The 24,594-nt window shown below is 43.6% G+C and overlaps 1 protein-coding gene across 7 annotated transcripts in view; it reads right to left on the reverse strand.

The window, feature by feature from the left end:
* The window catches only part of shakB (shaking B), a 139,086-nt gene that overhangs the window by 15,472 nt on the left and 99,020 nt on the right, over window positions 1–24,594 (reverse strand). For all 7 annotated transcript variants that reach the window (XM_065476868.1, XM_065476865.1, XM_065476869.1 and 4 more), the window contains 2 exons: window positions 13,142–13,361; window positions 9,971–10,573 (listed from right to left, as the gene is read on the reverse strand). In XM_065476868.1, the coding sequence (XP_065332940.1) occupies window positions 9,975–10,573; window positions 13,142–13,361 (819 nt within the window). In that variant the 3' untranslated portion in view covers window positions 9,971–9,974. The remainder of the gene's footprint in view (window positions 1–9,970; window positions 10,574–13,141; window positions 13,362–24,594) is intronic.

The following is a 24,594-nucleotide window of genomic DNA, read 5'->3' on the forward strand; positions in this document are numbered from 1 at the left end:
AATGCTGCGCACAAGGTTATAATTTGGTTCACGCATGCGCAGTAGTGAGTTTCAGTTACTCTGTGAGATGGATAAGCGATTTAAACATACTGCGCATGCTTCAGATGCGCACAAGTTTACAGCGCAGCTTCGAAATAAGAGTATATTTAATCAACTAATTTAAGCGCCTTCAAAGTCTCCATTATTTCGACGCCATATTGATCATATCAAAATCGATTTCTGCTCAAAACAATAAAAAAAGAAATCACTGACTCATTAGTGCGTGCAGATTGGCGCTGAATAATCGAACAGGAAGTTGGCGGCGGTGGCGGAGGCGGTAGCGAGATCATCAGCACGCTCTCTTCTCTCTCTTGCTCTCTCTGTCTTGGCTCGATAAAAGAAAACGCGCGGTTCTTCGGAAGTGCACGATAAATCATGCGGCGGCGGCGACGGCGCGCGTCGAGTGATAGCTTAATGCCGGGATTAGTCTCATTGTTGGTCGGCGCCAATCACAGCTCTTTGTTTATCCCCTGTTGGCCCTCGTCACAGCCGCCTTGACCCACCCTTTCCGGATGCAACCGGCCGGACACGACACGCCTGCCGCTTGCATATGCTCGAAAATGTGGTTCTCGTCTCGGCACTCTCGGCGGCTCGACGCTGCCTGCGCGTGGCAGATTAGTTTGAGCCGCCCGAATCGCACATAAAGCGCTGAGATTTAAAAGTTTTGAACGAATTTATCACGCCGGCGGAATGCTAAAGAGCTGAATTATCTCCCTGGAAGAGATTTTATGATGGGTGCCACAATTAGCCCCCCTTGAGTGACTGGAAGTCTCGATTTCTCCAGAATACTTTTGGCTGGACGGATTTTGGATTTTCGCACGTCAAATGAAAGGTTTTTTCAAGAAGAATGTAGATGAGCAGGATTTGAAAATAGGCTGAACGCTATCGGATGCCATTTTGGATTTTCGTGCGCAGAAAAGAGAAAAGAGTTTTAATAATTGTATTTATTTAAGCCTATGATTCATTTCAGCCTGGTGTTGATTTTTCCTTTAACCTGGCAGTTTAAATTGGCGCTGTGATCGCAACTCCAGTAGTTCAAGGGGGGCCAAGTGTGTTGTTCTTTATTTAAAGGTAGAAATACGTCATTTGAATGATATTTTTTAGTTGTAATTGCTTCCTGGTATAAATAGCTGAATTATTCCTTCAGATTATGAACCTCCAGATCATTGAGGGGGGCCAAGAGTGGGATTTTAAGTATTTTCCGTCTGTAAACCACGCAAAATGCTCTTAAATGTTGTTCCTGGAGGCGCTACTGTCACAACTCCACGAGATAGAGGGGGCCAAGTGTGTGTTTATAACTTTTTAACCGTCTTAATAAAGAAGCACATTAAAGAAGTGCAATTTTACTATCGAGAAATAAGTAGTGTGCTGCCGGCGGCAAATAGCAGCGCATTAAAACTCATTCGCGAGGGCGATAAATCTGCAGGGAGGCGGCGGTGGCGGCGGCGGCTACACAAATACACGCGCATAAGCACATTTTTTCCATTTTTGCGCCAGGGGGCTGAAGGAAAAAATTGTGTGGTGGGCTGGCTGTCCGGAACGAGCGACCCACTTCTGGCAGGCGTCGCTCGCCTTTTTTCTTGGGTGGCATCAGCGGCAGCCGCCAATTGGTGCCTCTTTTGTTTTCTGGTCCATTATTGTGCGCGCGGCGAATGATAAATGGAACGTGTGTGACGAGGACAAAAAGCGAACGAGCCGAGAAGAAGAAAAAAGAAAGGAAAGGAAGGGTTTGTGCGTGGCAGTAAAAGTGTGTGTAGCACACCTTATCGAGCGGTTAATTTATCTTGTCATCGGGCGTGTGATAAGACTGCCGCTTGCTGTTTTATAATAATCATCATCCCTCTCTCCGGCGACTGCTCTCTCGCTCTGAAAGCGGTGGGTAATAATAATAAGCAGGCAGGCAGAGCGCGGCGGCAAGGGATGGGGCTTGGTAACAGCTAGGCAGCGCTCGCTCGGCTTCGGCTTGCTTGGCGCACTGCAGTACTCAAGGCGTCACATCCACACTCGCAGCACAGCACACACACACACACACTCGCCCCCCGCGCCCACACAGAGCCAGCCCGGCTCAAATATTTATACGGAGAAAACCGCACTCGCTCTCTCTCTCTCTCTCTCGCCTGACCGAGAGAGAGAGAAGAGCGAGAGAAATTGGACGATACAATGGGTCCGAATAATATCCGGCCACGGCCAGATTTACATCTTGCCCCTCTTTTATTTCCAATTCAATTTTCTCTCGCGCCTCCCGCTGCCTCTGATTATTGGAAAGATGCAATTTTCCTGAATCACAACAACGGTCATCGAACCAGGAAAAAACGAGATGAAAAATTCTCAAATTAAGCTCTGAGGATTGAAATGGCGGGATATTTAAATTAGATTTGGGAATTTTCGGGAATTTTCCACCGGGGGATGGCTTTAGGCAACTTCTGGTAGAGTACGGCGGGAAATTTGAATATTTTTTGTTGTTATTTCAATTTATTTATAACTGATTTGCCCGGTAATTCGTGAATCGACCGTTAGATGGCACATCAGGCTGAAGGAAATGTAACAAAATACGCTGGAATGAAATTATTAGGTCGGCACGCCCCTTTTTCGACGCTTATGATTGTCCGCTGGACTGTCTCCTGATTGGCAACCATTATTTCGGCGCCATCTTGACTTTTGACCGGCGGGAACCAACACATATCGCAACCCAGCCCCCCGGTGGGAATTACGACCACGCAAAAGGTTTTAAATTGCTTCTCGCATGCGCAGTAATGAGTTTCAGCTTCCTTGTGAGATGAAGAAACGATCTGATCACACTGCGCATGCTTAGGATGCGCACAGGTTTACTGCGCAGCTTCAAAACGGGCGTATATTCGACGCCATATTGACTTCTGACCGGCGGGAACCAACGCAGATCGGAACTTGGCTCCCCGTGGTAATATTTCCCTTAAAAATTAAGATTTAGGCAACGCGCCTGTCCGAAATGCCCGGCGGAAAGCCTAACTACCAACTCCTGCAGGCGCAGAGAAATAAAATAACGATTTTTATTTATTTACTGTTTTACGTTTGTATTTACTGGCCGGTTCTTTAAGAAAAAAGCATGCAATCGCGTTTCTCACATTTAACAGGTTAATAAAGCAGTTAATTAAACCGATAAAGTAACTTTGCACACTTAGAACTAAAGTTGAAGCAGTTAAAATGCATTTGCGCTGCGTTATTCTGGTGTAAGTGCTCGTGTGACACAACGAATTTGTACGTGTTTGCCTGCGCTGGCTGTTTTGCATAGATTAAGGACCTCTGCTCTGCACTCCTTATCACCGAGGATGCATGGCACGAGCCGGCGTGTAACTGCTCCCACGTGGCCCTTCAAGTCACTCGGCTTGCCGCTTTTCTAGCTGCGCCTAACGAGCTCCGAGGATTAGCCTCGTGCGAACGCGAACGGCATTTCGACAATTTTACCATGCGCAAAAACGCCAAAAATGCAATAATACCGCAACCAATTATGAAATTTAAATCATAAAAATGCGTCCAAATAATGGAGGCTTTCAAAGTACTTTAATTTACTTTTTTATAGTTGTTTTTATTTTCGCCCATTTTGAAGCTGCGCAGTAAACTTGTGCGCATCTTAAGCATGCGCAGTATGTTCAGATCGCTTCTAAATCGGACAGGGAGGCTGAAACTCATCACTGCGCATGCGTGAACCAAATTAAAACCTTCTGCGCAGTCGAAATTCCCACCGGGGACCGAATTGCGATCTGTGTTGGTTCCCGCCGGTCCGAAGTCAATTATGGCCTCGAAATAATGGCGGCAAATCAGGAGACAGTCCAGCGGCCAATCAGAAGCGCCGAAAAAGAGGCGTGCCGACCTAATAATTTCATTCCCGCGCATTTTGTTACGTTTTCATTAGCCTGATGTGCCATCTAACGGTCGATTCGCCAATTACCGGCGAAATCAGCTGTTAGTAATGAAATAACAACAAAAATATTCAACTTTCCGTCGCGTGAATCCAGTCCCCAGTGTAAAAATCGTAAAAAGGGGGCGTGGCTCAAGAATGAGAACATTTTGGCTGTGTTTCCTTATTCTTAAGTGCATTTCAGCAGTGTTATTATGTTATCTATCGCTGTACATCTTTTTCAACAAGATAAACGATGAGGGAAGGCGAACCGTATATTATTTCAGGGGCTTTTTGGCACTCACACACGCGCTCTCGTAGCTTTCTCCTATTTATTTCTATCTGCGTCGGTTGCCGCGTGTTAAAATTCATTAAGCAGCGAGCAGAGCAGAGCCCCGCTGGTAACAATGGCGGAGGCGCGTGCATGATGAGTGTGCACCACTTTCGCCTGGTCGACTTTTCGCCCCGCTTTGGCGCTCTGCTCTCCGGCACGAGAGAGAGAGAGCCGGGATTGAATTTGCACGCGCGAGAGGCATTAAATCTCTCTGCGCTGTTTAATGCGGTTTGTGCAGCGGGCGAAGCGCCCCGCCGAGCAGAAATTATGATAGTAAATAAATTCGATGTAATTACGCCGATTAATCACGATTCAGATTCATCTCGCGATGAGCAAAACGCGTTATCGATCATTAAATGAACATGTTTAGTCGAATTTAACCAAATTAACTCATAAACACTAACGGTTTATTCTCTACAAGCTTTTAAATTCAAATTCTTAGTCTCCTGCCACGCCCCTTTTGATTTTTATCGAGGTAAAACTTTCCCGAGGGTTGCACCACCTTTTCAAAGATGAAACTGACGGTTAACTATAACTAACGCCGATTTTCATGTAAAAACAATTTAAGTCTAAGAATTTCATTGCCTAAAACGAATATTGACATTTCCCGCCAAAATTCCTACTCTTCCTTAACTGCCGCGTGCTCTACGCCCCTACCACGCCCTCTTAGGCTTTAACAGGAATGAAATCCTCCGTAAGTTACGCCCCTTTTCAAAGTGAATGCAAACTGACGGGAAATTACACACAAAAATCATTTAAAAACAAGTGAAGAACGCGATTCCAAGTCTAAAAATTCCAAACATTGCCTAAAATCGATTTTAATTTAGCCTGGTAAAGATTTCCCGCCAAAATTCCGATTTTTCCTTAACTCCCGCACGCTCTATGCCTCTGCCACGCCCTCTTAGACTGTTATTTTATTAATTCCTCACGAGTTACGCCCCCTTTTCAAAGTAAAATTAACTAACGGGAAAAAAATTACATACTTTTCTATTAACAAAACAAGCGAAGAACGATTCTCACGCGGGAAATTTCAAACACAGATCGATTTTAATTAAATCTGATAAGTATTTCCCGCCAAAAGCCAACTGACTGTTCCTTAACTCCGCGCCGGAGTTTGTGATCTTTGTTTGGGACGCTGTAGGGGGGCGAATATGCAAATTAAATTGTCACCATTAAGTGCTTCGCCGTTTAATTGCCGCTTTATTTGAAAAGTGGCCAACACACGAGTTCAGTGACGTCAAAACAACAGAAAAAGGTCGATAACTGGCTGCTGCCGCTGGCACACACACACAGAGTGCCGCCTCTACTGGCCCGATTTTCGCACTCACGCCGCTTCAAAGACCAAGACACGCTAATTTTAAAGTTGATATCGCGCTCCCTAGACCAATTTGTCTGTTTAGATAAAAGAATTGCAGCCCTTCGTCCCATTTTCAGGAAAAAAATAAATTTTTTGAGGATTTCAAATGTTATAATAATAAAAAATGGCGTCAAGTCAATATGGCGTCGAAATTATGGAGGCTTTCAAAGTGCTTAAATTACTAACTCTTAATATGCGCCCATTTTGAAGCTGCGCAGTAAAATTGTGCGCATCTTAAGCATGCGCAGTGTGTTTAGATTGGTTCTTCAACTCACAGGGAGACCAAAACGTATCACTGCGCATGCGTGAAACAAATTAAAATCTTCTGCGCAGTCGAAATTCCCACCAGAAGACTGGGTTGCGATCTGTGCTGATTTCCCGCCGGTCAGAATTCAAGATGGCGTCGAAATAATGGAGGCAAATCAGGAGACAGTCCAGTGGCCAATCAGAAGCGCCGAAAAAGAGGCGTGCCGAACTAATAATTTCATTCCCGCGTATTTTGTTACATTTCCATGCTATTTAACGGTCGACTCGCCAATTACTGGGCTAATCAGCTGTTAGTAAAGAAATGACAACAAAAACATTCATTTTGTTGGCCAAACAAAATTTAAAATTTAATTATAATATTGAGATAAGAGTGTCTTATCAAAATATCACGAGATATTGAACAAAAAAGACCAGGTTTTTCTATAATTTAATTTTTACCAGCGAAAATTCTGGAGCTGCATGGTGGTCCTCTTCTCAGTGTCAATATTTCATGTCTAAATTAATAGGCAGCTGCTTGAGCGCGTGTTTGCCGTGCTCCTTTGAGAAGCTAATTTCTGGCTGCTGTTCAATACAATATTTCGCCCCGGCGGCAGATTAGCATATTAATTTCGGGGCGTCTTCGGCGCTCGCATAGCGGTGACAAAGGAGAATATTCGCGTGTCGGCAGATAATTTCCATTGCGTGACTGCGTGGCAGATTGTCAGAGGGTGCGTTGTTGACTAATTCATTGGTGTATGCGCGTTGATGGCGTCTATTTACATAATGCAAACTCGCCATTAGGAGGATGCGAGCGAGCGAGCGAGAGTGGAATGCTGCATAGAATTAATCAAAACGGCAAATATCGGCGCGCAACGAGGGTCTGACGCGCGCATAATAATAATAATAATATGCGTGTGTGTACGAGATGCGCGCAGCTGTTGGTTCGTTTATGGCGAACGGACGAGGTGCGAACCCGAACCAGCAGCTTGCCACTTATATATATTTCCTCCGCCCTCTCACTCGCGCGCGCCCGATACATATTTCATCTTTCGCCACGCGCAATTACTTTCCTTCCCTTCTCCGCACTTCTTCTGCACCTCCACAGACTTGCAAGGGGGTGTGAAAAATGGCCTAGATTATTATTTACCGCGCAGAAGGTGAGCAGATTTTATTTTCCTACTATTAGGGTGGGAATTTCAAGAGAAATAAAATTGAAACCTCATTTTTGAACATTTAAATCGATTCCTGAGGGTCGAAATAGGTGGGGTAGATATTTTTCCTGATCAAAAAGTGTTTTTTGAAGGACGAGAAGCGAAACGCACGTTGCTTTGGCGCGCAAAACGTTTGAATCTTTTGGTCGCTACTGCGCAAGCGTCACCCCTCTGATGTCACATTTATCACACCGGTGGAATGCTAAAGAGCTGAATTATCTCCCTTGCGTTTTTGATGGGTGCCACAATTAGCCCCCCTTGAGTGACTGGAAGTCTGGATTTCTCCGGAATGCGTTTGGCTGGACGGATTTTGGATTTTCGCACGTCAAATGAAATGGTTTTTCAACAAGAATGTAATGGAGCAGAGCAAGATTAATTTGAAAATAGGCTGAACGCTACCGGACGCCATTTTGGATCTTTGTGCGCATAGAAGAGAAAATATAAGACTTTTAATTGCATTTATTTAAGCCTATAAATCATTTCAGCCTTGAGTTGATTTATTTTCAGGTAAAACCTGTTAAAAACTAATACCACTTAATCTTTTTAAGCTCTCGGAGAGGCTGGAGAGACACAATTGCACGAAATAACTGTTGCAGAATGCCATATATGTCTTCGAAAAAATATTTAAAAACACCAAAATTAATTAAATCTTCATTTTCATCTCTGTGAACGACTATTTTAACCTAAAATCGTGTAAGTTAACCGATTTACCCAGAATTTAAGGAACTAACAACGATCTAATTTATAAATAACCATTTTCACGAAATTTTAAAGCCCCTCGAGAGAAATTCGTCTTCGAGTGGAACAAAATAAGTCCTAAACCCAAGCGTTTTCTTAAATTTAAATGAACTAATAGAAGCACCTCACGTTCATGTCTAAATTTAAATTAAATTCCACTCGGAAGGGAGTCGCAGGAGTATCAAGTTTAATTGCGGGCTAACGTTTTTCACGTCCCCGCGGCAGCAGGGTGAGTGTGTTGGCGCGGCTCCGGGGGTTGTATCGGCGCGCTGCAGGCGTATGCAAATGAGGCGAAACACGCGCTCCGCGTGTAAAACTACAAACATCCGCATCATTATGCCTTCTCGCTCGCTAAATTCCATAGCTGATACTTGGCGGAACAAGGGCGAGCGGGCGGGGTGCGGGTGCGGGGTGGATTTAATTCTTAAATATGATTTTCGCTGCGAGGGAGCGAAAATTAGCGGGCGCGTCGGTGCAGTTTCATTTCGAAAGTCGTAAATCCTCGCGCGACGAAAGATAAATTTTAAAAACACACGCGCAGCCAGAGAGCAGTGCCAAATTCGCGAGCTTTTGGCGCCGTGACACTCGGATTTATTCGCCCGAAATCTTCCGCGGCGGCGGCAAAAAGCTAGAGCACGCGCTGCGGTTGCCGCGGGATAAGCTTTTATGGAAATTTGAGCACACGCTTAGCCTGCTCTTATTTCTGCATCTCGCCTCTTTGCAATATTTTACTCGCATATATATGACGATAAATTTCATACGCTTTTTGTTTTCTCTGCATGCGCAGGCAAGTTTTGAATTTAGCTCGGATTTGGGATAAATTTCTATTGCCCGGGATTTTTTTTCTGTAAGATATGCCTTTAAACGCCTTTAGGAATGACTTACATCAATTTATTTCTGGTTTAAAAAGATAGATTTATTTTCAAACTGGTTTTCTTCATTTTTTTAGCCATAAAATGTGTAAAATTAAACCTCATTCACGAATTAACGGTAAAAAGGCTAAAATAAATCATATTTTCCAGGTTTAGAAACCTTTAAAGGTCAGTCTGACTTTAGAAATGTAATCCTCAGGACATTTTCCATCTGATAGAATCAAAATTACGTCCTAAATACGTTCCGAGAGCTGTGAATTTTCATTTAATCAAATGACGCTCATTTTCCCGCCATTTTCGTACACCGCAATCCGAAGCTAAAAATGAAGACCTTCAACGTGAAAAGGTTTGAAATGTATTTACGAATGTACTTAACATAAATGATAGCGATTGCGGAACAGTAAAAGTGAGTAAAAGGTCAATTACATGACAAGAATTCAGGAAAAATAAGGTTTTACGGGTCTACTAGATTTCATCGAGGCAATCCTCGTATTTTGCCTTCACAAAGCATAAAAATCAGATCATAATCGTTTCATTTTACGGTTGCAAGGAGCGGCGAATTTCCATTCCTTCAAACGACGCTCAATTTTCCCGCCATTTTTGTTCCGGTAAAAATATCCGTCTTTTCTTGCTTGATCTGTACTTTTTTATGTAAAATAATTCAAGAAATCTATTTTAGAGTTCAAATTGCCTCATTTCAGCTGTTATATCACGGAAAATACATATTTTTCCTTAAGTTAGCGGCCATTTTAATCTTCTGATCGCGACTGAATGTAAAATACGAAGCAAACAGACGTATTTTCGATCCAAGAACCTGTAAGTTGATTTTTTACATACTTTCAGCTTGAAAAGGAGGAGACCGGTGCGTTATGGTCCAGTTAGAAAAGAATTACATAGCATTTCGATCGCTTTTTAATAACGAGAATTCAGGAAAAATAAGATTTTACGGGTTAATTATATTTCAACGAGGCAATTCTCGTATTATTCCTTCAGAAAGCATAAAAATCCGGTCATAATCGTTTTATTTGACGGTAGTATAGAGCTTAAATCAAACGACGCTTCATTTTCCCGCCATTTTAGTATATCCGTTTTTCAGGCATGATCTGTTCTTTTTCTTACTTCAAAAGATTCGAGAAATCCATTTTCAAGCCCAAATTGCCGCATTTAAGTTTAAAAATACATATTTTCCAACAATTTCCTTAATTCAGCGGCCATTTTAATCTTATAATTCGATCGTTTTTAGATTTAAAAAACTGCTCCGTCATATTTTGGGTAAATAAATGAGAAAACGGTACTCACCAAGTCATACATCAAGCGGATCTCTCCCTATGGTTGATCCATGGTGATGCATCAGATGTCCAGACTGTCCAGCATCACCCCTGAGACTGCCTCCTAGGCCGACGCCGGAGTTGGCCGCGCTCAGCTTGGCGGCCAGGTCGTGCATTACATCTCGGAAGATGAGCGAGTCTACGTTCTCGCCAAGCATTGAGATCAGAAACCAGTCCCCCAACTTGGACTTTCGCACCAAAATGTCCAGCACTTCGCCCCTGATGAGGCGAAACCTGAGGCGCAGGAGGTACACGCGCATGCGCGGGCTGACGATCACGATGCAGCGGTACAAGACGACTAACGCTGTCAGGCCCCCGAGGATGAGGAACCAGAACCAAAGGAAGACGTAGATCTTTTCGTTGACCACGTTGAGTGGCAGGATGCAGACCGCGTCGTGGCGCTCCACCTCGCCCGACGTGCCGAACTTGTGAAATGTACACTTGGTCATTCGCGGGAAGATGAATATCATCGGGTCGATTCTGTCCTCTTGGTCGCGGTCCAAGAAGGCGATCACATCAAAACCGAACGTCAGGAAAGCACCGTCGAAGAATTTGTTCATTAGGAACATTTGACCTGCGAACAAACACCGGAAATAGGTTACGAATCAGTTTTAGGTCTAGGGATTTTTCTCGTGAAGGTCGAAAGCAAATTTTGGGCGGTTTTCGTGGCTTGTAAGACTAAAACAATTTTATAAAAATCTGAAAAACCGTGGAAATAAAGCTTTCAAGGAACTTTTTTAAAGTCGTTTGAAATTAGGCCCATTTTGAAGCTGCGCAGTAGACTTGTGCGCATTTTAAGCTTGCGCAGTATGTTTAGATTGGTTTTTCAACTTACAAGGAGGCCAAAACGCAACATTGCGCATGCGTGAACCAAATTAAAACCTTCTGCGCAGTCGAAATTCCCACCAGGGGCCCGGGTTGCGATCTGTGATTGGTTCCCGCCGGTCAGAAATCATTATGGCGTCGAAAAAATGGCGCACAATCAGGAGACAGTCCAGCGGCCAACCAGAAGCGTTGAAAAAGAGGCGTGCCGACCAAATAATTTCATTCCCGCGTATTTTGTTACATTGTCATTAGCCTGATGGGCCATCTAACGGTCGATTCGCCAATTACCGGGCTAATCAGCTGTCAGTTAAAAGAAATAACAAAAACAATATCATTTTACGCGTTTTAAACATTCCCGCCATTCTCTATCAGACGCCATATTTGCGCATCACGTATTTCATATTTTCTAAACGCCAAATCTCGGATTCCAATGATCAGAAATGCAAAAACTGCACACCGTTTGACTCGTCTTGCCCTTCCCTAATGAATAAAAGAGTTTTTAAATAATTTAAAATTTTATTTACATTGAAAAGCTTCGAAAAACACCTTTGTATAGTGACAAATTACGAAGTTTCGGCTTTGGTAAAGTTTCGACCGCAGGCCAGGCGCGCGCGTGTGTGAAAGTGACGCCTCATTTTTCACCCTCGGATTTATTTTGGCTCGATGACTCCATCACGTGTCGCGTGCGCATCAAAGCGCGTTATTAATTGCGGTATCGCGGATCACTCACCGCTATTAATCAAATCACTCGCAGCCCCAAAAACTATTAATTATATTTCTGCCCTCTCATTTTTGTGTTCTCTGACCGATCTAGATTAATTGTCGAGAGCAAAAGTCAATCACTTTTAAAAGAGATAATTTTTTATTTGCTCCTTAACATTTTCTGGCGTTTATTTAATTATTGTATTAATTTATTTACTGATTTAAAATTAAAAATATATTTATTTTGAAGTAATTTATAAGATTTTCTAAAATTATTCTTAACTAGGCATTTAATTTTTTAGTTTTTAAAAAATCTGGTGCTACCACAATTTCAAAAAGGCCTCAAAGTCAATAAATCCATAGCTTAGAGTAACTTTCAAACTAAAATCACCAAAAAATGAAACGCTAATAAATGTTTTCCTTCTGAAATAAAAATTAGCTGACGCAGTCGTGAAGATAAAAGCACATTAATAAAATTGCGTCTCGTTGAGCCGCAATTTCGCTCCGTCATTTGCAAGCGGGCCATAAAAATTATACAAGAGAAGGAAAGTTTAAGTGGTGGAAACGCTTTTGCACAGCCAATTTATTCTGTCTCCCTCTCTCAGGCGCAGAGAGCGAGAAAAGGTTGAACCTGCGCAACAAAACGCGGCGGCATTTTTGCCAATTAGCGTGGTCATAATCGCGCGGAGCAGACTACTCTTGCTTTCAACCTCAAGTGGCCGCAGATATAAATTCGCCGTCGCCTCCGTGTGTGTGTGTGTAAACAGTGCGCCGCGCAACGCGGCTGTCCCCCGATTTAATGAATGAATGAATGAGAGAGAGTGCCGCGCGTGGCGTGTAATCGAGCGTGCTCCTTTCAACGCGGCTAATTCCACACGTGTGTGAGTTACTCTCTTTGCGCGAAGGCACACACCGAATGAGTGCACCCATACAAAACGACGCCATTCGAGCGGAAAACAGCAGGTGAACGCGACGATTACACGAACGTGCAACGCGATTATAGCAAGGAGCTTGAGAATTAATTGTTTGATGAAGAACTAAACACTAAAAATGCCCCATTCATTTGAAGGGAGCGTGCTTTAACCGACAGTTTAAACACTGAATTTGCTTTCAAAACAGTTAATTTACCCATAATAAGGTTTAGAAGAGGATTATTAAACGTATTGGTCTTAAAATCGCATAATTATCTTCATTCTTAAATTTAAAAAAGTCAAAATAGCAGATTTTATTGTATTTTCGTTAGGTTCTTACCTGCCACGCCCCTTTTTCAGATTTTTTTTATTGAAGATTAATCGAAAAAGGACACAATTTACATTCAGGTACGTTTGGACAGGTCCCAAGACACATTTTTCTCCATTTTTAATTTTCCCGCCATTTTTTTAAAAGTAAAAATCGCTCATATTTTTGTAATTTCAATCATTTTTCTGGCTTCCCTGAACTCCAAACATAGCTAACTGTATAATACAGTGATTTTTTGAACCGATTATAGTTTTCATCCATCAAGTAAAATCTTTTCCCGCCAAAAACTCGTTCCAAACACTTAAGAACTTTCAAAATCTTGAACTAAATGTGAATTTGGGGATATTCAGGGTATTCAGGGTGTTGTGAGACTCACCTACAACGTTGAGCAAGGCTAGTAGTTCGCATAGGTAGTACCTATATGCCCACCAGTTGTGATTCTTGAGATTATCCCAAAGGTAGTCAAGTAACAACTTCTTCTTCTGTTTCTTCTCCACCTCGGAGCATATCCCCACGTCGAGGTCCATCATCAACGCATGTATCTTGCCGCCTTCCCAGCTTTTCCACAACCATCTTGGCGCATAGAAAAGGATCGCCTGCAACAAAGAGATATAATGATCGTTAATTCGGCCATTTTGAGTGGAGCGTAGGGAACGGAGTTAAGAGCTGTAATATCGGTTTTAAATAATTCTCCAAGAAAGAAACAAAAGGATTGTAGGACTCTGTTAATTACCCTTGTGGAAATGAAAGATTGCTCGGGCTAAGTGTCAAATGTATACACACACAAAGCCCCCGCTCTCGTTGCATAATAAGTCATTCACAGCCGGCGTCTCTCATTCTCTCTTTCTCTCTCTCGCTCGCTCTCTCGCTTTTTGCTGCGTGCGAACGAGCGAGAGAGCGAGTCAGCCTCGTATCTCATCACTTCATCAGGGAGAAGGGCTTGTCGAGAATTCTAAAGCAATTTGGCCTCGCCCGAGCGTTAATTAACAGTAATTTGTATGCGCCGCGCCTGATTTCGATTTGATTCTCGCCCTCCTGACAGCTCCATTCGCTTTGATCGGCCGAGATTGAGCCTTTCTTGCTGATTTCAAAGTGAGTTAGACGAGAGAGAGATGTAAACAAGACGCCAACGCGCATTTGTCTGCTGCCGCGATTGTGAATACATACCCCGTTGCTTTTTATGAATGTTTATTTTTTATGCTTCCCTTGCATTTTATCGCGCTGCTCGAGCCGTTAGCTTTTGTACGCCCAGCCATTCTCCGCTCCTTAAATCGATCACTGTGGAAAGATTGCTTGTTGACGAAAATCTTCATCGTGTACTCGACGGAAAATTTGATGATGGAGGAGAACTTGCCTTTAGAAAGGGGTTTAGTCGTTTTTCTTGCCCCAGGTGCGGCTTGGGGAGAAATAAACATTGAATCCACCCGGATTCCATCGGGATTCCATCAGGATTCCACCGGGATTGACGAATTTCAACCCATCTTGAGAAATATTGATTTAAACAGAGACATTAGAATTTTCCAGAGAAATTGAGCGAAAACAGCTTTGAGAGGGTGGAAAGGGCGTCTTTTAATGCAGTTCTCTGTGAGCGAAAACTTTCTTTTCTCCCTATAGCGTATTCTCTTTCTTTTTCCTCGCGCACAAAGTGTGTGTGTGTGTATAATGCGGCATAACTCCATTTCCCATAACACTCTCTCTCTCTGTGCAGAAGGAAAAGTTGCCTGAGGCGCTGGTATTTCGCAATTCCGCGAGTCGATCGCGCGCGTTTTCTCGGCGGCAACGGCAACGGGAGTTGAAAGGTTACACAAAGCGGCGTGTCTCGGCAACTCTCTTCAAAGTTGTTAAGCTTTGAGACTGAAGCAAGCCGCGTGGCCCGAGGCCCATTGTGCGCCTCGCCCGCCATTTGCCAAAGCCAGAGGGTTAACCCTGCGCGCTTTCTCATTATTCTCCGGCCCTGATTGACGGCACGGGCCTAATTTTGTTTGGATATTTCATTAGACGCCACTGGATTTATGGCTGCGGGCATACGTGCCACTGCTGTTTCGCTTTCTCACGACCCCCCAATCCAGCCGACTGCAGTCGAAAGAGACAACCCAGGGGCGGTGAAAAATTGCCTCGTCAATTCTGGTCGGTGGAAAAGGAGGGCACGTGTGTTTCCGCGGGAAAATCCCACAAAGTTAAGAGTTTAAGAATGATTTCTCTCGTGTTATAAAATAAACGGCTTTCATATGATTTAGAAATTCATTTTTAGATAAAATAAACGACTTCTTGTAGCCCTGAAGTCTTCAAATTGCTGAATTGGTGGTTTAAAGTCAATGGGAGTGAAGAGATTTGGCACATTTTGTAATTTTATTAGTTCCTAAGACAGTTTCAACATTTTAAGAAAGACGGGATAAAATTTTACGTAGAAAAAACGGCAAAAATATTAAAAACAACATATGGGTCCCCGTGCTAAGACTGGAGGGCTGCATAGTTTTTATTTTAGATTTGCCATAAATTTGAAACTTTTCGCTCAATATTTAAATGATTTTAAATCTTTTCCAAGTAAACGAGACAAATCTGTACAAGAATTTTAGATTTTTTTCATTTTCCAAGCATTTAACAATTTTTAAAAAATCTGAAAAGCCTTTGAAATTAAATCCAAAGGCTAAGAAAAGTTCAGAGTGGTTATCGCTTTCAATTTATCTAAAAATTTAACTCAAAACATGAAAATCATTCACTCATTGTTCGATTTTAACACCAGAATAGCGAAAACTGCTCATCTTTAGGCTCTTCTAACGAACTGAAGTGTTAAATGGGTGTTCTTTAGATTATAACCTAATATTTAGATTATAATTAGGCAGAATTTATCGCCAAAAGCGTAAAAAACATGAAAATAAGACATATGGGCCCCCGCTGTCCTACTGGAAGTCTGCGTAGATTTAAAACCCTATTTCTAACAGTTTTTCTGCTCAGAAATATTTCTGCAGGCATTTCTAACTAAAGCGAAAGTCATTCAAAGAAAATTAAATCAAGCAGTCCGTAGTGAAACGCTTGTTGGAGAACAATATAAATTAATGAGGAGAAATTCGCGCAAAACTTTTCACGTTAAGAATTCAAGCGTGGAGGCTTGTGGCGCGAGATTCGGCGGAGCAATTTGCATTTTGACTGTGTTTCACGTCCCCGGGGCGCGTCTCCCTCGCCGCTTCTCTCTCTAGCTGCCATTTAAATAAACAGCATTTGTGCAAGTCATCGTCTTTTCATATAAGTACACAGTGCATAATGAAAAGAAGCAGCTCGGCGTTCTCTCACGACTCGAGTATGGATTATTTGTGTGCGCGCATCCCCACACACACACACGCCCACCCACGCGCCTTTTTCGGCCGGCGATTGCGAAATCACATAAATTGTGCCGCCGCTGCTGCTGCCCCCGCTTTTCTCCTCTGTTTATTTCCATGCTGGAAATTGGCTGGCTGGCTCCCGCGCTTAAATATTTTTTTTTATATCCGGATTGATGCTGCTGACGCGTTTTATTGTGCAAATATGCAAATGTGCGGCGCCCGAATCAAGGAGAAATGTAAATCGCGCGCGCAAAAGCAGCCAGCTTGCTTTTATTTATCGAGCGTGGAATAACAATAATCGGAAATTTGGCAGCGTTTTTGCTGCTGCTGAATAAAGAGAGAGAGAGAGAGAGAGAGGGCGAGCGAGCGCGCATTAATAAATTCCCTCCGTGAATCATATTTATAAATAAATACTATCTCGATTGATTTACAGCCTTTTGATAACTACAAAACACGCCGAAAATCCTGATTTCGATGCCAAAAGTCGAATCTAAAGAGAGTTTGCCAGCGAATATGACGTCATAAACGAATGGAGCATGAGAAGACTCGGGAATTAATTAGGAAAAATGTTTATACTGTCTCAAAAATCTTTATTGTCTTTTAAAACAATTATTTTGACGTGTAAACGATGAAATAATATTTTAAAACCCACTGAAATCAATTTCCGTGTGTTTAAATCGATTCCTGAGGGTCGAAATAGGTGGGAAATATATTTTTTCCGGTCGAAAAACGTTTTGTGACGTGCGGAAAGCTGCTCAAAGCCAAAGGCACGTTGCTTTGGCGCGCAAAACGTTTGAATCTTTGAATCGCTACTGCGCATGTGTCCCCCTCTGACGTCACAGCTTAGTCAGCTGCAAATGGCTGTGACGTCAGAGGGGTGCCGCAAAACAAGATTCAAGCATTTTGCGCGCCAAAGCAACGTGCGTTTTGCTTGAATTCGCTATTTACACGTCACAAAACGATTTTCGACCGGAAAAAATTTGTACCCCACCTATTTCGACCCTCAGGAATCGATTGGAACAAATAAAAATGTGGTTTTCAGCTGGGTTCATTAATAAAAATGACTGAATCCTTTAAAAAATTATTCCAACGCATAAAATCGATATAAATTTATCAAAAAATCCAAGAATCCAAGTTGATCCCGATATTTTCATGCCCTTTAACCCAGATATCTAGAAATTTCAGAGTGTCGAGTGGCGGCGGAGTCTTTTCGTCTCGATCGCGGGAGTGCAACTGGAGAAAAAGCGGCGCCCGCCCGCCCGCCCGCGTGCGAGTGCAATAATATCGGGGCGGCGGTTTTGATTGAACTGTTGTCAGCAGCGCAGTGGATTTTCTTTGTCGAGAGAGAGAGAGAGAGTTACACACGCGGCGGCGGATGGTGCTTTGAATTTATTGATAAAAAATGCGCGGCGCGAGTGTGTTTGATAGATTGATCCGAGGGAGCTAGCGAAGGAGGAGGCGGAAGGAAGAAGAGTGTGTGTATCGGTGGCAGCAAATCGATATTTCTTCGGTCCATCTATCCGTCCGTCGAATAAAATCAGCGTCTGGTCAGCCAGCCGCGGCGAAAGGTGAGTGAGTGAGTGAGTGGAGCCACTCGAGCGAGCATTTGCATCGTATCGACATTTCCTAACGACGCTCCGCGAAAGGGTTGTCCGAATTCTTTCTCTCTTTCTTTCTTTCTTGCTCCAAAAGCGACAAGAAAGTTTCTTTCTCTGAGAACTCGAGCAGTGAGCCACTCAAGTGTGAAACGCGCCTGTTTCACAGGCTGCCCTCGACGTTTAAAGAGACGCCGAGGGAAATATTGGGCTGCCGGAGCAGATTTTTATTGACTTGTTCGATGGAGTGCGAAAAGACAACTTCTTGGAATTCATCTCTTGCCTCTTTTATTTGATTGAAGATGGAGATGTGATTTTTATTCTTATTTTAGGCCTAATACCGGATGGAATCATCGCCTAATCGGCGGGAAAGTTACAAACCAGCCCGATAAATGGCGAATTGACCGTTAGAGGCTGATGGAAATGCAACAAAATGCGCGGGAATGAAATTATTAGGTTGGCACGACGCTTCTGATTGGCCGCTGGACTCGCTCCTGATTGGCCGCCATTATTTCGACGCCATTTTGACTTCTGACCGGCGGGAACCAATACAGATCGCAATCCGGACCCCTGGTGGGAATTTCGAATGCGCAGAAGGTTTTAAATTGGTTCACGCATGCGCAGTGATGAGTTTCAGCCTCCCTGTGAGTTGAAGAAGCGATCTGAACATACTGCGCATGCTTAAGATGCGCACAAGTTTACTGCGCAGCTTCAAAATGGGTGTATGTTCAAATAACTATAAAAACCACCTTGAAAGCTTCCATTATTTCTACGCCATATTGAATTCTGACCTCTGGTGGCCCAAATGGATGGCAGAATTTTTTTATAAATTAAAAACCGTCAAGTGAGAGACCGTTTTAAATGCCCGTTGATTTAATTCCCACCTGTGTCTGACACTCGACCGTGCAAAATAATTTAAAACACTGAAATTACATCCGGAGCAGAATGCAAATGCCGCTTAGAGAGCTTTAAATAATAAAATTTTAATTTAGAAACGACCACTCTGCCAGGTTGGTGGCGTCCAAATTAAATTAGCGAAAAACTAGGCAAACAAAATGCTAGACGCCGCCGACGACGACAAACAAGCAAACAGCGTCTCGTGTGTCTGGCTGCGAGGATAAATTAAAAACGGTGTCTGTCGGACACGAGGGCCGGCACTGCAGCAGATTGGCTTATGCAAATGACGCCGCGGCGATTAAAAATTCATGTCGCTCGGCTGTTTATTTCTCGAGCCGGTAAATCAAAGGCGCGCGCGCGCGCGGCGACGGCGCCAACGTGCGGCATTAGCACCGGCGATAATTCCCCCGACGCTTCTCTCTCTCTCTCCCGCGTGTGTTTGTGTGTGTGTGTGTGTTGGTTGGCTGCTGCTTTTTTCTTTGTAAATTATAAATGAACGAGCTGAAGCTTTTTGCTCGTAAATATCGCCAGTGGCTGCACTCTACACTACACACACTCGCTTTCTCTCCATGAATGCTAAACAATGCGAAATATGTAAATTAATACGCCCGGCAGCTCATCCCCCGGCGGCAACCGCGCTGCTTTTTGCCTGCAATACACTCCGCGTCTTGGGTTTCACCTTCAAAAACAGCCCTCTGACATACGCATACGCTCCATAAACTTGGAAATTAAAAAAAAAGTTTTTTGAAAAAGGAGTTTTTGATCACAAGACCTACTGGAACACATTTTTTGGCTGTTCCAATCGATTCCTGAAGGTCGAATGAGGTGAGATTAATTATTTTTCAGGTAGAAAAACGGTTTGTGACGTGTAAACAGCGGAATAAAGTAAAACGCACGTTGCTTTGGCGCGCAAACCGTTTGAATCTTTTTTGGTCGCTACTGCGCATGTGTCTCCCTGTGACGTCACAGCTCTCTCAGCTACGAAGCATGGCTGTGACGTCAGAGGGGTGGGGCGACGCATGTGCAGTGGCGAACAAAAGATTCAAACGTTTTGCGCGCCAAAACAACGTGTTTTTTGCTTTATTCCGCTGTTCACTGGTCACAATACGTTTTTCGACCGGAAAAAATATGAACCCTACCTATTTCGACCATGAGGAATCGATTGGAATGTACAAAAATGTGTTTCAGTGGAAAATTAGACATTTTTTAGGCAGAAAACCTGGTTTAAAATTCCCAAAATTTGATGTTTCTCTTTGCGGACAATTAAAGAGCTGGTGCGCCTGGTCGATGCCCTCTGCTCATTGCGCGAGTTTCTGTATTTCCGAGTTGGTTCAGAAATAGCCGCGATGAGAGAGTGAAGATTCGCTTGCACTCGACGCGTGTCGGTGAGCAACTGGCTCTTCTCTGCGTCCTGCCTTTTGCTGCATTGGATCTGCAGTGCACGCGGGGGAAGTTTTTAGGTAAATTAAGTGCCCTGAGCGGGCGGAATTGCTCCCAACTGTGCGCGCAGACGAAAAAGAAAGCCCTTTCTTCTACGTCACGGCCAAATATTTGGTTAATCTAATTAGAATTCCCTTTCTCTGCTCCGACAAAGTTACTGCGGGAAAGAAAGAAAGGAAGAAATTAACACGGCCAAAGTTTGAGCCTGCACGCCGTCTACGAATTAATTAGAGTTGTATCGAAGTTTGTGCATAATAATTCCGTTCAAAATGCAAGGGTTGCTGCATTGTGTCTGCAGTATATGGAATGGAGCAGCGATTTTAATAAAAGTTTAACACCTCCTGAACATCTTGCCGACGGCCGGCCGTAAATTTAATCGGAGCGACTGTAAAGTGGATGATGCGAGCGAGCGGGAGAGTAAATTAAATTGGCGAGAATGGCCGGTCGGCAACCAACACACGCGCTAATGCGCTCGAATTAAAAACAGCGTGTGTTACGGTAATTGAGTTCCTTCTATCCGCTTTGAGCTGCACGAACTGCATAAATTGCCTCCGGGCTTTTACGGCCGGGCTGCTGCGGATCGAGAATTGGTACGAGGAATAATAAAATTTACGACGCGCACGCCAAAAATTACAAAAATAAAAAAAAATAAGACAAGACGTTTCTATTTTTTTTCTGCGGCAGAAACAGAAAATAAGAAGGGAAGAAAGTGAGCGTTAAACTTACTCTTGGTGTAACTCGCGAAACGCGCTATAAAAATGCAATTAGTGTGCCGCACGACGGTACTTTTTTATTGATTTAATTCTGCTGTTGCTTTTAGCTTTACGTTCATTCATGCACGCTTACGTCAAGAGTCACAAATTTTTGAAGCTTGAAAAGCAAATCGTAATTTTTTTGTGTATTTATCACCAGGGGGTCGGATTCGGGGGAAGCGCAGACATGGCGTCTGGAAGAGTACGGCGGGAAATTTGATTGTTTTTGTTTTTATCAACATTTGGTTAGCCCGGAAATTGGCGAATCGACCGTTAGATGGCACATCAGGCTGTTGGAAATGTAACAAAATACGCGGGAATGAAATTATTAGGTTGCCACGCCCCTTTTTCGACGCTTCTGATTGGCCGCTGCACTTTCTCCTGATTGTCCTCCATTATTTCGACGCCATATTGGATTCTGACCGGCGGGAAATCAACGCAGATCGCAGCCCGGGCCCCTGGTGGGAATTTCGGCTGCACAGAAGGTTTTAATTTTGTTCACGCATGCGCAGTAATGAGTTTCAGCCTCTCTGTGGAATTTAGAAGCGATCTGAACATACTGCGCATGCTTGACACGCACACAGGTTTACTGCGCAGCTTCAAAATGGGCGTAAAATCAAACAACAATAAAAAAAAGTTAATTTAAGCAGCTTGAAAGCCTTCATTATTTCGACGCCATCTTGAATTCTGACCGGTGGGAACCGACACAGATCGCAACCTGGCCCTCGGTGGTATTTTTGGTCCTGATTTAAAATTCCAAAGTAAAATTTAGTAATTTAAAAATCATAGAAATTAAAAAAAATACTAGTCAGAGAATTCCATCCGTTCATTAAAGTAATAAATTGACATCCATCTGACATTCAAAGAGCAGCTCAATCATCAAATGCAGTTTATGTCTTTTCGGTTGGAGGTCGGGCATAAAATAAAACGAATCGGTCTGCTTTTATAGGCTCGTTCGAGAGTGGATAAATCGCGGTGGCGGCGGCATTAATTAGAGGCGAGCTGGATTAAAATCAATCTCAATTTTTCGCCTGGCAAACTGATTTACGGCCGGCCGTAAAGCGCGCTGCTTTATCATTTTGACGGGCAATGCGGCCCCGCGATAAATAATTTAGCCCAATTCTCTGCATCTTTTTCCTGCTGCGGCGGCGGCGGCGGCGGAGACAAGATAAATAAACAGTGACGTCATCTCGCGGGCGGACAAAGCGCAGGAATCCGGCGGCGCATTATTATTTTATTTCATCGGCGGCAGCGAGTCAAAATTAGGCGGCCGAAAATAGCGCGCGTGTTTTTTAACAGCTCGTTTGTGTACGCGTGCAGCAGTGTGATTATATCGTCAGCTTTGACACGTTCGCTCACGAGATGCTGCATGGCGGCGCGCCAATCATTGGCCCCCGAAAAAATAATAAAACAACAAAGCAGACGCAAATTGATAGGGAACATGACAGCTTTTTCCCTTTTCCCTCTCTAACCCGCTGTCTCGCAGATTTTTGTGAAATTTGACAAGTGTTTGTGCAGATGATCCTCTGATTATTTAATTTTCTGCTTCAAAACTCAAAACAGGAGCTGTTAAAAATTATTTTTGATAAGTTGGCGCCCCTTGGACGCTATAACTGCGACAACAGCGCCTCTAGTGGATTGGGGAAATGCAGAAAAACCGTTATTTCTGTGTTTAACTTAATTTAAACAGCTGCAGTTGCACAGGTGGCGCCTCTAGCGGATGAATAAAACCCTCAGAGCATAGAATTACCGCGAATTCCGCGAATTTAGGTAAAATCATCAATTTTTAAGTAAAAATGGCTGCCTTTTGATCAATTTGATAATTGACCATGTCAAAATCGGTTAATTAAATGGCTTAGACCCGGATTTAAAGTTCGAAAACCTTTAAAAACCGTAAAAAACCTTGAAATTATTGTAAAGATTTTTGGCGGGAAAAATCAAGATTGTTAAATTTCTTGCTTTACGATGAGAAAACTGAGGAAATTCTGATTCCATTTCCTCTCAAATTGTATCTTCATGCCGCCAGAGGCGTTTCAACCCAAACTCCAGGAGTGGGAAGGGGTTCGAGTGTGCATTTATTAATTTTTAAACACATTTCCAAAGCGTTGAGGGTGTTTTTAGAGTGCTCAGGACAACGGAGGCAGGTAATCTCGTAAACTTGTTGACGGATATCGAGCAATTTGCCCGGCTTGAGGCTAGAGGCTAGAGAAGGCGTGCTCTTTTGAATATTTGATGCAGCGTTTTGCACACGCGCATCTCCTAATTTGCATGGCACAGAATTTTATTATTCTCTCTCTCTCTCTCTCTCTCTGCGACATTCGAGAATAATGTTGTACGCGTATTGAAACGTGGCAATAAAAATAATTTTATGCCACACATCGGCAGCGGAAGGCTGCAATAAAAATTTTACACTGGCGGCGGCGGCGAGGGGCGGCGGAGGAGCAAAATTCCATATCGCGGAGCAAATGAAGCGGCTGCTCGGCTCGGCGCTTGCTTTCAAAGAGCTTCTTTGATAGAAACAGCCAGCCGAGATAGACACTATTCAAATGCCGTGCATATCATCATATAAAATGCTCAAAGAGCCTGGCAATTTTGTAACAATGTTTCCAGACCTGCGCCCCGCTGCTCGGCGCGCGCGGCGCGCATCTCGACAAAGCGACCGGCAGGAAGCAGCGAATTCCCCGAAATGAGCTCCGGCCAAATTTGCCCGAAACAATAATCGAGGCTTGCGAGCCCGAAAGGATGTTTTCGCCTTCAGACACGGTCATTCCGCATGCAAATTTTATCGCCGCACTTGTTTTTAAGCAGCTAAATCTGTGCTTTATTTGCATGCCGGAAATGTTTTCCCGCCTTTTTTAATCCTTCCCGCTGTGACGAGTTTCCCCATCGGATTTTTGCATTCAGGTCAAACTGGCGGGAAAATTTCACTGGGGAAAGTTAAGTATTTTTGTTGTTATTTATTCATTAACAGCTGATTAGCCTAGTAATTGGCGAATCGACCGTTAGATGGCACATCAGGCTTAACAAAATGCGCGGGAATGAAATTATTAGGTCGGCACGCCCCTTTTTCAAAGCTTCTGATTGGCCGCTGGACCGTCTCCTGATTGGCCTCCATTATTTCAACGCCATCTTGAATTCTGACCGGCGGGAAACCAACACAGATCGCAATATGGACCCCAATGGGAATTTCGACTGCGCAGAAGGTTTTAATTTGGTTCACGCATGCGCAGTGATTCGTTGCAGCCTCCCTGTGAGATAAAGAAGCGATCTAAACATACTGCGCATGCCTAAGATGCGCAGAAAATTACAGCGCAGCTTCAAAATAAACGTAGATTCAAACAGCTGTAATTTTTTTTAAATGCTTGGTGCCATATTTCTACCGCGATTTGGTTTTCAGCACGTTAAATAAACATTTTTCTCCAGAATGGGAAAAATTCAACACCTTTTAACCCGAGCAATATTTTCCGATTTGCAATTCCCGGAGGAGCGTTTCCATTTCCGGCTGGCCGATCGATGAATTATTCACGAGTGAGTCTCAATTTTTCTCTCGACACGCTCTCACGTCGAGAGGAAATTGCTGTTTACGTTTTCTTTTCGTGAAGCTGTCGAGGCGCAATGCAACGCTGCGTGCGTGAAAATAATAGTACAAGTTGTTGGGTTGGCGCGCTTTTGGCTCGAGATGCGGCTATCGATTTTTAATTGAAGCGCGCCTCTGGCCCAATTTGCATGCCGCTAATGGGCCAGTGCGTTCCTGTCGCCGCTGCCTGCGGAAAATCAATGGCCGCGCGCTATCAGCAGACGCCGCCCGCCACCCACCCGCCCTCC

Source organism: Cloeon dipterum, chromosome 1 (assembly GCF_949628265.1).
Source record: "Cloeon dipterum chromosome 1, ieCloDipt1.1, whole genome shotgun sequence".
Taxonomy (NCBI): domain Eukaryota; kingdom Metazoa; phylum Arthropoda; class Insecta; order Ephemeroptera; family Baetidae; genus Cloeon; species Cloeon dipterum.